This window comes from Myxocyprinus asiaticus, chromosome 31 (assembly GCF_019703515.2).
Source record: "Myxocyprinus asiaticus isolate MX2 ecotype Aquarium Trade chromosome 31, UBuf_Myxa_2, whole genome shotgun sequence".
Lineage (NCBI taxonomy): Eukaryota > Metazoa > Chordata > Actinopteri > Cypriniformes > Catostomidae > Myxocyprinus > Myxocyprinus asiaticus.
Window position 1 is genome coordinate 35,861,638 of NC_059374.1, and position 16,087 is coordinate 35,877,724.

General features: G+C 37.5%; 2 protein-coding genes across 2 annotated transcripts in view; both read left to right on the forward strand.

The window, feature by feature from the left end:
- LOC127422174 (collagen alpha-5(IV) chain-like) overlaps positions 1 to 4,725 on the forward strand; it is a 31,785-nt gene extending 27,060 nt beyond the window's left edge. The window contains exons 39-40 of the mRNA XM_051665511.1: positions 1,963 to 2,135; positions 2,598 to 4,725. Of these exons, the coding sequence (XP_051521471.1) occupies positions 1,963 to 2,135; positions 2,598 to 2,667 (243 nt within the window). The 3' untranslated portion in view covers positions 2,668 to 4,725. The remainder of the gene's footprint in view (positions 1 to 1,962; positions 2,136 to 2,597) is intronic.
- A 2,424-nt stretch (positions 4,726 to 7,149) lies between these two features.
- Positions 7,150 to 10,012, forward strand: LOC127422200 (somatostatin-2-like). Its single transcript, XM_051665532.1, has 2 exons — positions 7,150 to 7,364; positions 9,608 to 10,012. Exons 1-2 carry the CDS (start codon positions 7,212 to 7,214, stop codon positions 9,815 to 9,817), a joined length of 363 nt encoding a protein of 120 aa, XP_051521492.1. The 5' UTR covers positions 7,150 to 7,211; the 3' UTR covers positions 9,818 to 10,012.
- The last annotated feature ends 6,075 nt before the right edge of the window (positions 10,013 to 16,087 follow it).

Consider the following 16,087-nt stretch of genomic DNA (forward strand, 5'->3'; position numbering starts at 1 on the left):
GTCACAAATTTGTTTATTTAATTATTGACCTAGAACTAGTACAAACATAATGTTACTTTGTTTTTCATTTTTCAAAAACCTAAAAATTATTTATGACTATTTTTGTTTATGTCCAGGTTTAAATTAGATTTTGAATCTCAGACCTGTGAACCTCACTATATACTGTATATATATATATATATATATATATATACATACACACACACACACACACACACGTGTATATATAGAATGGACTTAAAGTATAATGAGGCAATTTTAGGCAATTAGGCAATAACAATGGTGTGAAAAAGTGTTTGCCCCCTTCCTGATTTCTTATTTTTTTGCATGTTTGTCACACTTCAATGTTTCAGATCATCAAACAAGTTTAAATATTAGTCAAAGATAACACAAGTAAACACAAAATGCAGTTTTTAAATGAAGGTTGTTATTATTAAGGAAAAACAAAATCCAAACCTACATGGCCCTGTGTGAAAAAGTGTTTGACCCACCTGTTAAAACATAACTTAACTGTGGTTTATCACACCTGAGTTCAATTTCTCTAGCCACACCCAGGCCTGATTACCACCATACCTGTTCTCAATCAAGAAATCACTTAAATAGGACCTGCCTGACAAAGTGAAGTAGACCAAAAGATCTTCAAAAGCTAGACATCATGCCGAAATCCAAAGAAATTCAGGAACAAATGAGAAAGAATCTATCAGTCTGGAAAAGGTTATGAAGCCATTTCTAAAGCTTTGGGACTCCAGAGAACTACAGTGAGAGCCATTATCCACAAATTGCGAAAACATGGAACAGTAGTGAACCTTCCCAGGAGTGGCCGGCCGACCAAAATTACCCCAAGAGCGCAGCGACGACTCATCCAAGAGGTCACAGAAGACCCCACAACAACATCCAAAGAACTGCAGGCCTCACTTGCCTCAGTTAAGGTCAGTGTTCATGACTCCACCATAAGAAAGAGACTGGGCAAAAATGGCCTGCATGACAGAGTTCCAAGACGAAAACCACTGCTGAGCAAAAAGAACATTAAGGCTCGTCTCATTTTTGCCAGAAGACATCTTGACGATCCCCAAGACTTTTGGTAGAATACTCTGTGGACTGACGAGACAAAAGTTGAACTTTTTGGAAGGTGTGTGTCCCATTACATCTGGCGTAAATGTAACACCGCATTTCAGAAAAAGAACATCATACCAACAGTAAAATATGGTGGTGGTGGTGGTATTGTGATGGTCTGGGGCTGTTTTGCTGCTTCAGGACCTGGAAGACTTGCTGTGATAAATGGAACCATGAATTCTGCTGTCTACCAAAAAATCCTGAAGGAGAATGTCCGGCCATCTGTTTGTGACCTCAAGCTGAAGCAGACTTGGGTTCTGCAGCAGGACAATGATCCAAAACACACCAGCAAGTCCACCTCTGAATGGCTGAAGAAAAACAAAATGAAGACTTTGGAGTGGCCTAGTCAAAGTCCTGACCTGAATCCTATTGAGATGCTGTGGCATGACCTTAAAAAGGCAGTTCATGCTCGAAAACCCTCCAATGTGGCTGAATTACAACAATTTTGCAAAGATGAGTGGGCCAAAATTCCTCCACAGAGCTGTAAAAGACTCATTGCAAGTTATCGCAAACACTTGATTGCAGTTGTTGCTGCTAAGGGTGGCCCAACCAGTTATTAGGTTTAGGGGGCAATCACTTTTTCACACAGGGCCATGTAGGTTTGTATTTTGTTTTCCCTTAATAATAACAACCTTCATTTAAAAACTGCATTTTGTGTTTACTTGTGTTATCTTTGACTAATATTTAAACTTGTTTGATGATCTGAAACATTGAAGTGTGACAAACATGCAAAAAAATAAGAAATCAGGAAGGGGACAAACACTTTTTCACACCACTGTATATGTTTTAGATAAAATTACACCTTGTGGAATGTGTGCAGTCTTTGATTGCTGTGATTTGTTTCCATAGGAAACAGCCGCAGGTGCAGAGGGTTCAGGGCAGCCGCTGGTCTCTCCCGGGTCCTGTCTGGAGGAGTTCCGCAAGATTCCATTCATAGAGTGTCATGGGCGTGGCACCTGTAACTTCTATTCTGATTCTTACAGCTACTGGCTGGCATCTCTTGACCCTGTGAGAATGTTCAGGTAAAACAGTAAATAATGTTTGATGGCTGCAATTTAAATTGAATTGCTGGTTCAGTAAATACAATCTATTTACATTTTACAAGGTTATTGCCCTACACACATCGTAAATGGGTGATCTTGGTCAAATAGTAGTAGCCAGAACTGCTCATCAAGGAAAGGAAAAATATAAAAATTTTCCCAAATCAGATTGGATTTCGTCTTTATTTAATGCCTAAATCTGCATACTAAACATATGACCACATAGGGTAAATTTAAGTAAATTGGGACAGATAGACAGATAACTGTCAAAAAGTGGGCAGATTTACCTGAAATCACCCTACTTTAAAATAACATATAATTTAGGATTTAATATTAAATAAAATAGTAAATAATGAATAAATAAAGCTTTATTTATTACATTAAATAAACAACAATATCACAATAGTATGTTTTAACAAATTTTTTTTTTTCCATTCTTCACAGTATGCCAGTCCGTCAGACAGCAAGACAACAAGACATCGTCAGCCGCTGTCGGGTCTGTATGAAGCAGTAGCCTTAAGGTCAGAGGTCATGACCTTTAGAAGCAATACCTTGGTAGACAACATAAATTATGAACTGTCGGTTACCATGACTTGTGCAATGTCAGTAGTTTCTGTGAAGCAAGCTCTCAAGCACTATTCCCGGAAGCAACTGGATATATTTTAGCCAATAAAAATGCTTTAGTAGCTACAATCCCTTCCACCAATTAAGGATTTCCCCCATTGTTGCTGTGTTTGCTGTTACCTGGTTACCACTGATCCAGGTAGTTAATGGAATAATACATTTACATAAAAAAAAAAGAAAAAAAAAAGAAAAATGTTCATTTGTCCAAATCAGGCCTAACTGTTGTACAAACCCATGTTAATAAGAATAATTTTGTAATTATGAGTGGAAATGGCCAGGAAAAGAACCTATGGACTAGTTTATTGTAAAGACAATTAGGTTGGTATGAATTTAGTAGGCTGGTTTGGTTTGTATCCGCACAGGCACTTACATGTAGATATGTTATATTTAAAATGATCCTTAATCATAACTGAGCTGTCAAATCAGAGTTTGTGGTGACTTAATTTCAGTTTAGCCAAATCAACCAGTAGGACTAATGCTAATTACTAAACTCCTTTGCAATGCTTTCATGCTCTAAAGTGTAAACAATCTTTGATATCTATCTTTGAGCATGAGACAAAGTTAAACAGACATTTTTAAAAGTTATATTAGGAAACAGATCTTTAAGGAAACAATGGCATGTTACCATCTCTTTTTTTTTTTTTTTTTTTTTTTTTTTTTTTTTTGTAACTGTAGGATCTTTATTCAAGAAAGAATTCAAGTAAGCCTATTTCTAAGAGTACTAATATAGTTGTACAAACAAAGCAGATTCTTGGAGAATGCTTGGTTTTGAAAAGGCATATTTAAGCTCATTCAAATTTGACTCCGAATGACCCAGAGTCCATGGTGCTTAAAGGAAAATAAACTTGATGTTTAGGGTCATGGCAAATGAGAGAAGGTGTGAATATTGTATTTTATGTATTCAAAAGATACACATTAAATCACTGAATTAAGGAGTTTGATCCTTCTTACACAATTAACACATCATTACATGTAAATCCTTTCCAATGCCTGTTGTAATTTAATATAAGACAGCAATGCCAAATCAAATGGCTATTAATGACTGTAATGTTGCCAATACTTAATCCACAGAAAATATGAAAAGGGCCTTCAATATTTAATATGCTTTATTAAAGATTAGACACTCTGATGGCTTCAGTTAGGTGTACATATTTCATGTTGTATATATGCCTATTTTACATTTTAGGATGCAGCATTGGCAGAAAGAAAATGGGATTCATACAGTATGTCTGTGATTCATACCCTGTTTTGTGGTTTTTAAGTGACACTAAAAACATGTTCACACATTTTTAGTTTAAAAGAAGTATTTTGTATTACTGCAGTGTTTTATAGAACTGTATGCTATTTTTGAATGGAAATGCTGTAATGTTTTTTGTCAAAGAATAAATCAATAATTTTTTTGTAGAAAACGTACGCGTATATTTGGATTTCTATCTCTAGAAAACGTATGTTAATGTATTTTCTGTATCATTCATTGGGCGCTCTTACACGGTTCGCTCCCATACAGATTTTAATTAGCAAAATATGACATTAGTGTTTTTTGTCCATAAATGATGATTACTGTGTTTTTGATGTGTAGTGACATTGCACTATTACAACAAATAATCTTTTGGATGCCGTTGTACTTTAAAAAGTATTTTTCATCATGCTTAATATATGAATTTCAATTGAGGAAACATTTTTACTGAAAGTTGTCTATACTTTTCTAGCAAATATGAAAATCCTGTCATCATTTACTCACCCTCATGTTGTTCCAAATCCATATGACTTTCTTTCTTCCATGGAACACAAAAGATGATGTAAGGCAGTATGTTCATCACCATTCACTTCCATTGTGTCTTTTTCCATACATCTAACATCTCCTTTTGTGTACCACAGAATAAATAAAGTCATACAGGTTTGGAAGCTCATGAGGGTGAGTAAATGATGACAGAATTTTCCTTTTTGAGTGAACTATAATTTAAACCTAATAAAAATAATAAAACCTGGTTTTGCATAATTTATTGAGATTTCTTTGCATTTGCTTATGCACGACTGTTTGATTTTGACCACAAGATGTCAGGGCATAGTCTCTTTACAGTACCCAGTACAAAGGTTTTCTTATCATTTTACAGGATAGGATTTTCTATTTGGATTTGAAAAGTGTATATGAACATTAGTTATTTAAAAAAAAAATCTCATATTTGTAGTAAGTGGCCTCCTCTCACAGAAAACTAGATTTTTGCTTGCCTGTAAGAAAAAATAATCTTGCTAGCAAAACATGATTCTAGCTTTTGGTGATTGCTAGGTGGTTGCTCATTGGCCCAAATAAAAGATCCCACCCCAAAGTCTCAATGATATTCTGGTACCTACAGTGGCAAGAAAAAGTATGTGAGGAATTATCTGGTTTTCTGCATTAACTGGTCATAAAATGTGATCTCATCTTCATCAGTCACAAGTATAGACAAACACAATGTGATTAAGCTAACAACAAACAAACAAGTATAATCCTTCATGTCTTTATTGAACACATCCCTTTAAACATTCACAGTGCTGTGGAAAAAGTAAGTGAATCATTGGATTTAATAACTGTTCGATCCTCCTTTGGCAGCAATAACCTCAACTAGCATTCCTGGTAGCTACAGATTAGACCTGCAGAACGTTCAGAAGGAATTTTGGACCATTCGTCCTTACAGAACTGCTTCAGCTCAACCAGATTATTAGGATGTCTGGTGTGAATGGCTTTCTTGAGGTCATTCCACAGCATCTCTATTGGGTTAAGATCTGGGCTCTGACTGAACCACTCCAAAAGGTGGATTTTCTTCTTTTTAAGCCATTCTGTAGTGGATTTACTTCAATGTTTAGGACTTTGAGACAACTTCTACTGAGCAACGGAGAGTAGCCACAGTACTAAATCATCTCCATTTATAGACGATTTGTCTAACTGTGGACAGATGAATATCTAAGCTCTTCAAGATCATTTTGTAACCCTTTCCAGCTTTATGCAAAGCAACAATTCTCTATTGTAGGTCTTCTGAGATCTCTTTTTTTGCGAGGCATGGTCCATGTCAGCAGATGCTTCCAACACACTCTCACGGCGAAATCGTCAGGATTCGTACAACTTTTCTAAATTTGGCTAATTCATATGATGTCGTGTGACTGCACTCGTTTCAATTCCTACGACTTTCACTACAGCCAATGATGTTGCTGGACATTGTTTCCATCTATACACAACAATTACTTGCTTCTGTCACACACAACAGCTTCCTATCATGTTTATACACTCTACTGATTGGTTAAGTTTAGATAAGGGGTTTGGGTAAGGGCATAATATTAATAAGTATGTCCTTAAAGCCTCGTCCACGGAACTCGCACTTACTTCCGCATTAGACATCCGGGAGTTTGCACGTGATGAAGTCGTACGAGTTTATGCAAACAACACTGTGCAAGACCATACGAAATAGCCAACTCATAAATTATGTTGGATGCTTCTGGATGCTTCTTGTGAATAGCAAACTCAAATGTTTGAGTGCTTTTATAAGTCAAAGTAGCTCTGACCCATACCTCTAATCTCGTTTTATTAATTGGATGCCAGGTTTGCCAACTCCTGACTCTAATTAGCTTTGGTTGACAAAAAGTTTAACTGATCAGACAACAAGCCGCATTTGAGGTATTATAGTGCATAACGAGTTATGCCACAATGCTTTATTCTGAGGGTAAGAGGTTTGTTCCAATCGCTAACTCTAAGTATGAGAAAAAGTATTAGTGAAACTTTCCTCATTATATGTCCCCTACTGTATATTTATAAAGTTTTAACTGGATTCTTTCATATGGCCATGAACTATATTAGCAATGCTTTTAGCTACATTCAGCATCCATTAATCATTAAATATATTCATCGAACATTTCAAAGAAACCGTTGCATCTGTGCTACAAGTGTGTAAGTGGAGTCATGTCCCAAGCAGCACAAGTTCACATGCTTTCCGTGTTAACACTGCAAGAAAATGCACATTAGACTATTCATTCAGAATCAATTAAAAAGTTTATGAAAGCTTTTATTCCTAACTCCTGCCGCAGTGTGCTTGCTTCTTAGAAAGGGAGACATACACCCAGGCATTTCTCTGTTGTATTTGTTTTAGATTAGCTGCACAAACCCGAATCCACTCAGTTTAATGCTTTTATTGTTACTCCCATTGTCAAGTCACAATTCGTTCACTTGTGTTATCTTAATGAGAAAAGCTCCCATTAGTGGGGAACCAGAAGAATCTAAATGCTTTATGACATCACAATCCACTATCACCCAGCAACCTGGGCAGCTGTCAGTCAATCGTAGGAGTGGAGGCAGAGTTTAAAAAGTGCGCCTCGGATTACCAAGATTCCAGAACCAGACCCACAGCTCCTCGGAACACTTCTCGGAAACATTCAGTGTGTGGAACAAGATTGGAGCAGTTTGAAATGAGACTGTGCGAGCTTCATTGTTATTTGGCCCTGTTGGGTCTGTCTCTTGTGCTATGTGACCGCGGTACTGACTCACAACTAGAACCGGACTTGGACTTCCGCCATCGCAGACTTCTGCAGAGAGCACGTGCAACTGGGTTGGCTACACAGGTGAGTCTTACAAAATGTATCCAAATTGACTTACAGTGCATTTAATGTACATATTTTATCAGTATGTGTGTGTTCCCTGGGATTTGAACTTATGACCTTGGCGTTGCTAGTGCCATGCTCTACCAGGTGAGATCCAGGAACATTGTGGGCAAATGGTCCTCATGTAGTTAAATTTGCTTCTACTATGCACACTGGGGCCCATATTTACTAGCTAGCATGTCAGGAAACAATGCTCTATTTACCATCACTTTTTTCCATTATTTGCACATTCATGTCTACCTTCCTAAACTATTATGCTATAACATGTTTTTCAAATGACACATTTATAACATTGTTATAAACAATGATAATGCCATTAGAAATGCCAAGGTCATGAGTTTGATTATCAGGGAACACGCATACTAATAAAATGTACACCTTGCCAAATGCATACCGGAAACTGTAAATATTTAATTTTATGTTATTTACATAAATGTTATTTTTAAACTCATTAACTTTCACTATTTTTTTTATTTTTTTTTAAACTCCAGAATACACTTGATTCAAAGTGTTTACAGAACCTCACGGCAAGTTGTAACAATAGTACAAGATGGCAAAATCATATGAAGTTGGCTTGTACAAAAACATGTACAACTTTTATTCCCACAGAGAAAAATAAACGTACCAATGAACAATGTCATAAAGAGTTTTCTTAAGTTAAACCTCTAACCATAAAGTCTAACCCCTTACTCAAACCCTAAATATTTTAATAGGAAAATAACTTTTGTGTACCATGGAAAAAAGAAAACATTGGGGGTTGGGACATGATGAGGGAAGCGTATTAGAAGTTATTGGTATACATCAGTCATTTTTATTGCATAAATAAATATGGAATGAGCAACCAAATTTGTTCTTTCTTAAAATAAAGTTTTAGACAGGAGGCTAGCTAACATTTAATGCCTGTATCAGTTTGAAATTCTGTTGATTTCGCCATCTTGTACAACTTATTACGAGTTGTCATGAGACTATGTTGACAGAACCAAGACTAATCATTAAAATCTAAATGTTATTTACACTGTGACTATAAGGCAATTCCAGATAACAATGTTTATGGCTCTGGTTAAATGTATATTTAACAGAGGTTTGAAGAGGAAACTACTACACTCCCCATCTAATTCTATAAAGAAGACAGAGTCATTACATCTCTCTCTCTCTCTCTCTAAATGATCCTCTGTTTTTCTCATTTGCGTGTTGATAAGTAAATGCATTCTCTTTTACTATATGGGAACTCAGTTAATGGAATACATTTGGTTCTAATCAACACACATTTCCCTACAAATGCAAAATGGTTTTTCTCTTTAAGGCTTGTCACCTCATGTATAAGTAAATCTAAACTACTGCACACCATTAACTTTACCAGTCAGTTTCACTGGTGTTTATTCTCCTAATAAGAGGAAAAGTAAGGAACAAAGCAAACAGAAAAGATTGCCATGAGAAATCCTATTAAAGGGGAGACTGGGGCTAGTTGTCACATGGGGAAGCTGTCACAGGGGCTATGAATCCAATTACACAATTGGTTGTTTTCTCTAGCAGTGGTTTTGTATGTTGGTTTGAAACAACTACTTCAAAACAGTTTCAAATTGTGAATGTTATGCTTCAAGTTAAAGTTAAATGCTAATATTTTAATAGCTGTTGAGTAAATAAGCAAACACAATAAAACCACATTGGCATATATCAGGAAAGGGTCAGCTATATAATATAGGTAGATTTTAACTTAAAAGGCAAGGACAGGTTGTCACATGTTTTATATTGTAATTTTATTCCATTTGTTGATTACAGTTAATAATAATAGTTTGATATTTTTGCATGTGACCTTTCACATTTTTGCCATTGAGTGAATTTTTTGTGTTTCATTTTACCATTTCATATTGCTGAAAAGCCTATGATAGGCTGCTTAGTGTGCTTTCCCCATGTGACAACTTGCCCCATATAGTGTGACAACATGCCCCACAATTAGGGAGGCATGTTATCACAAAAAGTTAACGTGTGTTCATTGAACTGTATCCTTTTCCTGGGTAATGATGGTGGAAATGGTCAAAGTTTTTTTTTTTTTTTTTTTTTTGGAGCCAAGACTTCAAGGTATGTATCTACACAGAAATAGACTTTAAAAAACAAACCTACCCTGAGATACATTCACTAGTGTAAAAAGTGTGAAAATTACCATCAGTCTCCCCTATATGTTTTAATGTCTCCCTCTTTTTTAGGACTGGACTAAGAAAGACATAGAGGAGCTGCTTTCCCAGCTGTCCTTGCCTGAGATAGGGGCTCATGAGGATGGTGTTTCTACGACAGGTGGGAACGATGATCTGCATTTGGAGCTAGAGCGTTCTGCAGAGAACACGAACCAGCTCTACCCTCGAGAACGCAAAGCTGGATGCAAAAACTTCTACTGGAAGGGCTTCACTTCCTGCTGAGGCCCCAATTATCCAATCACATTAATCAAAGATGCCAAGTAACTCCCTATCAAAGCCTTATTTTAACATAACCACTGTGGTTACATCGAGTTAATTGGATCTGTAAGTTGACTGGTCGATTGTAAGCTAATAAAGTATTAAATAAAGAATACAAATCAAAGGCCATCTTTTGTGGTGGGTGATGTAGTTGAATACTGCATGTAAGTGGAGACTGTGGACTCATGTATAAAACAAAGATTTTTTTTTTTTTTTTTAATTATAGATTAAAATGTATTTCTAGATGTAGAAACATTTTTGATGAAGGTAACAACCTCTTATATGATCTGATCCTACTGATTCTACAGGGTTCCCACACTTTTAGCTTGATCTCAAGAAAATACAGTAACTGCCGACATTTTTGCAAAATGACATCACGTATATCATTATATGTATTGTGGCAGTTCTGAGGTGAAATGTCTGCTGAGTGGCACTTAGAAAATTAAAAGTTATCTCAAACAGATGAGTTTTAAAATGAATGCTCTATCAAGTTTTAAATCAACAAAACCTCCCTACATTCCTACACTAAATATTTATCCTAAACCCAACAGATAGTGTCATAAAAACACAAATGTGAGATGAAAAACTTTTAATTGTTTTAATAGTTATAATGCTAATTGTAATGGTTTTAATGGAAACTATAATGGTCCGGGTGGGTCTGTACTAGTAATGTGTTGGCTTATATTGGTGGCAGGCTATGTCTAGTGGATACCATTAGAGACCAATACATATCTATGATGGAAACCAATAAATACCATTAAATACTAATCAAATATGACCCAAAACACACTAGACTCATAATAGTATTTGTAGTGGAAACCATTAGAATTTCTATTGTTTTGTTTTTGTTGGGGGTTTTTTTCAGCAGGGCCGGGTTAAAAAAAAAAGAGTAGGTGTTTATGAACTGATATTCTGCCCTTTTACTTGTGATTTGTGCGGAAGTAAATAAAAGCCATTGTTGTTGTAGCGCCTCTAGTGCACTGCCGTGATACATACAACGAGCCATGTAAAAATAAATTTGCAGAAATGTAGGTATAGAAACGTGATTCTATGAGACCAGGTTGACCAATGATTTTTCATGACTATTTCATTCAATTCTGATTTTAAATGAAGATTTTTAGAAACCATTTTTATTCAGATTGATTTGCTAATTAATCACTTAGATTGATTTGTGAACTTGTTTGCCAAATTCACTCTCAAAAGAATGATTCGCTCACAAATTGGACATGAGTATGGCTTTCTAGCAAATTTATGCAAAAAAATAAATAAATAAATATTCAAACCAACTAAACATTTTAGAGCAGGAAATGACTAGAAAAAAATCAGAAATTTCCATTACTTTTCACCAAGTATGGAAAATTCCCTACACCCCACCCCCCAGGTTTGCACACACACAAACGGTGTGCAGGCAAATGCACAGACAGGGTGGAAAAGGCTGTTAGTCAGTTGTAATTGTTATTTAATTACAGTCCTGAAAGCACCACAAATATTTAGACACATCTTGACTGTTTGATTAGCAACCCTTAGAGGAGCCTTCGTCAGGCATTATAAACACCTCTCTGCTTCTGTTTTTACAGAGTACACACATTTTCTTGAGTGTGCCTGAACGTGTGTGTGTGCATATCATTTTGCTGCAATTTCATGCTGACACACAGTCATTTTACTTACACTGATCAGCCACAACATTAAAACCACTGACAGGTGAAGTGGGATATATTAGGCAGCAAGTGAACAGTCAGTTCTTGAATTTCATTTGTTGGAAGCAGGAAAAATGGGCAAACGTAAGGATATAAGCGACATTTTGCCAAATTGTGATGGCTAGACAATTGGATCAGAGCATCTCCAAAATGGCAGGTCTTGTGGGGTGTTCCTGGTATGTAGTGGTTAGTACCTACCAAAAGTGGTCCAAGAAAGGTCAACCAGTGAACCGGCGACAGAGTCATGGGCGCCCAAGTCTCATTGATGCGGGTGGTGAGTGAAGGCTAGCCCGTCTGGTCCGATCCCACAGAAGAGCTACTGTAGCACAAACTGCTGAAAAACTTGATGCTGGCCATGATAGAAAGGTGTCAGAACACACAGTGCATCGCAGCATGCTGTGTATGGGGCTGCATAGCCGCAGACCGGTCAGAGTGCCAATGCTGACCCCTGTCCACCACCGAAAGTGCCTACAATGGGCACATGAGTGTCAGAACTGGATCATGGAGCAATGGAAGAAGGTGGCCTGGTCTGATGAATCACATTTTCTTTTAGATCATGTGGATGGCCAGGTGCGTGTGCATCATTTACTTGGGGAAGAGATGGTAGGAACTATGGGAAGAAGGCAGGCCGATGGAGGCAGTGTGATGCTCTGGGCAATGTTCTGCTGGGAAACCTTGGGTCCTGGCATTCATGTGCATGTTACTTTGACACATACCACCTACCTAAAGATTGTTGCAGACCACGTACACCCCTTCATGACAACAGTATCCCCTGATGGCAGTGGATATGTGTGCAGTGTGCATGTGTGCAATGTGTGCAATGTGTGCAGTGTGGCAGGATAATGCGCCCTGCCACAGTGCACACATTGTTCAGGAATGACTTGAGGAACATAACGAAGAGTTCAAGGTGTTGACTTGGCCTCCAAAGTCCCTAGATCTCAATTCGATTGAGCATCTATGGGATGTGCTGGACCAACAAGTATGCTCCATGGATGCTCCATTTCACAACTTACAGGACTTAAAGGATCTGCTGCTAATGTCTTGGTGACAGATACCACAGGACAGCTTCAGAGGTCTTGTGGAGTCCATGCCTTTGCGGCACGAAGGGGACCTACACAATATTAGGCTGGTGGTTTTAATGTTGTGACTGATCGGTGTATAAGTAATGACTGTTGAGCTTGCACAAGACTGACCAAATGGTATGTGCATATATAACTATGTAAGTGTGTAATACAATATGAAGCAACCTCTGTGCAATATCATTTTCCTCTAGGTAGGGAGAAATAAATATTAGTCAGTTAGAAAGATAATACTGAACTCTACCCCTCTGTCATGTGTATTTTGTTGATTTATGTCTTTTATTTTGAAATGTTTAGTTCCCGTTTCCCTTGTCATGTGATTTCATGTTTTCCCTCCATGTTCATGTGTCATGTTTTCATTGGTTCATTGTTTGATTACTTTGTTATTAGTCTTGTCTTTTTATTGGTTGATTGTTTAATTAGCTTGTTATCAGTTCTGTTTGTTCATTGGTTTATGTTCCCCCATGTCTTGTATTTGAGCCTCATGTTTTCCATTGTGTCTTTGTCAAGTATTGAATGTGTATGTGCATAGTAACGTTGTTTATAGTCAAGTCTTGTTATAGTCAAGTTTATGTTTTATGTTTCACGTTTGTAGTTAGGGTTACTGGTTATCACATTTGTAAATAAACTGCACTTGGGTTCTTCATCTTCACATCATCATCATTGCCAGCACAGCCAGCAACGTTACACCCTCTAACTCACACATGTTATTCCATCTTATTTACCTAAAAAAATCCTCAAATAGCCACAATCCCTCTCTTATGGGCAAAACAATAAGCCCAAACCATGAATTGAGGACGAGTGTATCTTAATTCACCACAAAGCTCTAGCCAAGCCATTGCCATGTCACGCTCTCTGAACAAAAGACTAATTATTACTTTCTTTTTTTTTTTTTTCACGACCTCAGCATGTAAAGAGCAAATGCCAAAGTCATTTCAGTTTATTTCACTACAACTTAAATATCTGGTATTTTGTTTTCTTAACTATTCTTTAATTATAGTCTGGTCAGATGGAGATAGCTATATGGGCTACCCTGTCCGCAGTTGTCAATCAGTCGACGATCAGTTGTGCTAATTTGAAAATGGTGAGTCATCATTTCAGCTGGTTTATTTCTCTTCATCAGCACTTGCTGCCTGCCCACAGCCAACTGTTATTTCTCAAAGACACATATTTTATTTGGTTTACGTTTAATACAAATATTTGCAAATATTGCAGCTCGATAGTGCCAAACTGCTGCCAAGCTGAAGCAATGGTACAACGTGATTTTAATGATAACATACGGCTCTTGAGAGACTGTTAAAAAATTTTTAATTAGCTTTATACCCACACCTGTTAATTAGAGAAAAAACTGAACAAACATATAAAAAAAAATTAAAACAACATTCAAGCATGTATGTTTTTAAATGCTAAATTAAAAAAACAAAAAACATTTATGTTGAAAAAGTGCCAATTAGGGCTTGTTATATTTGGCATGATGTCTGTGTACTGTAATTTGAGGACGTTCTCAAAGTGAAAAAATAGTACGTACACTGATGAGCCAAACCATTTTGACCACCTTCCTAATATGCTGTTGGTTCTCCGTGTGCCACCAAAACAGCACTGACACCCCACGGCATGGGCTCTAAAAGACCCCTGAAGGTGTCCTGTGGTATCTGGCGCAAAGACATTAGCAGCAGATCCTTCAAGTCCTGTAAGTTGCTAGGTGGAGCCGCTGTGGATCGGACTTGTTGGTCCAGCACATCCTATAGATACTCAATCAGACTGAGATCTGGGGGATTTAGAGGCCAGGTCAACACCTTGAACTCTTCATCAAGTTCCTCAAACCATTCCTGAACAATGTGTGCAGTGTGGCAGGGCACATTATACTGCTGAAAGAGGCCAATGTCATCAGGGAATACCATTGCCATGAAGGGGTCTACCTGGATGAAGGGGTCTACCTGGTCTGCAACGATTTTTAGGTAGGTGGCACGTGTCAAATTGACGTCCACATGAATGGCCGGACACAGGGTTTCCCAGCAGAACATTTCCCAGAGCATCACACTCCCTCCACCGTCTTATCGTCTTCCCACAGTGCATCCTGGTGCCATCACTTCCCCAGGTAATCTGCACACACGTACACTGCTGTCCACATGATGAAAAAGAAAACAGGACTCATCTGACCAAGCGACCTTCTTCCACTTCTCCAAGGTCCAGTTCCGACACTCGTGTGCCCATTGTAGGCGCTTTCAACGGTGGACAGGGGTCATCATGGGCACTCTGACTGGTTCTGCATCTACGCAGCCCCATTTGCAGCAGGTTGCGATGCACTGTGTACTGTGACACATTCCTTCAGTAACCATCATTAAAATTTTCTGTGACTTGTGTCACAGAAGACCTTCTGTCGGTTTGGACAAGATGGGATTGCCTTCGCTGGCCTTGTTAGGAGATGATCAATATTATTCGCTTCATTTGGGAGTGGTCTGAATTAGAAAGAGTTTTTGAAATTCTCAGTTTTTTCATTGGACGAAAACGCCGCTCCATTGTGAATGAGAGGCTTAACATAAATGTTGCAAAATCAATGCATTTTCAACCGAAAAAAAAAAAAAAATGTTATTGTAGACGTGGCCTAAAGGTGTGTTCACATTGCATTGGAATTACTGTAATTATGAGATTAATAACTCACATATTCTACTCTGCTCTTTTCATGTCCTCACACTCATAAATCATTCGTTTCTTTGGCAATGCCCATAACACCATAATGGATAAAAGTGTTGTTGATGAGGACAAAATATTTAATCACTAAATTCATTTATTAATTCACCTTTATACCACAGGGCTGTTGAATGCTTGATTCTGATTGGCTCGTTCTAAGGTGCAATTATTTTTCAGTAAATGCATGGCTATAAAGTAGGTCCAGGTCTTGACCACATAACGGCTTCATATCACTTCACTTTAGTTATTTCAAAGAGTAGTACAGGCTTCCAAAGCAAAATAACTAAATATAACAAAGACATTTAGCTTAGTAAATCGGATAAGAATGACAAACAATTTCTATAATATGAAATTTATTTCAATTACTGTGGAAAGCACCCTTGCGCTCTCTCTCTCTCTCTCTCTCTCTCTCTCTCTCTCTCTCTCTCTCTCTCTCTCTCTCTCTTTCGCTCTCTCTCTCTCTCTCTCTCTCTCTGACACACACACATACACACACACTCACTCACTCACACACACACACACACACACAGACTCACACACTCATTCACACACTCATTCACACACACACACACACACTGACATGTTGGTCAGTTTCCATAGACATAATGATTTTTATACTGTACGAACTATAGATTCTATCCCCTAAACCTAACCCTACCCCTAAACCTAACCCTCACAAAAAACTTTCAGCATTTTTACATTTTCAATAAAACATTGTATGTTATTTTAAGCGATTTTAATTATGGGGACACTAGAAATGTCCTCAT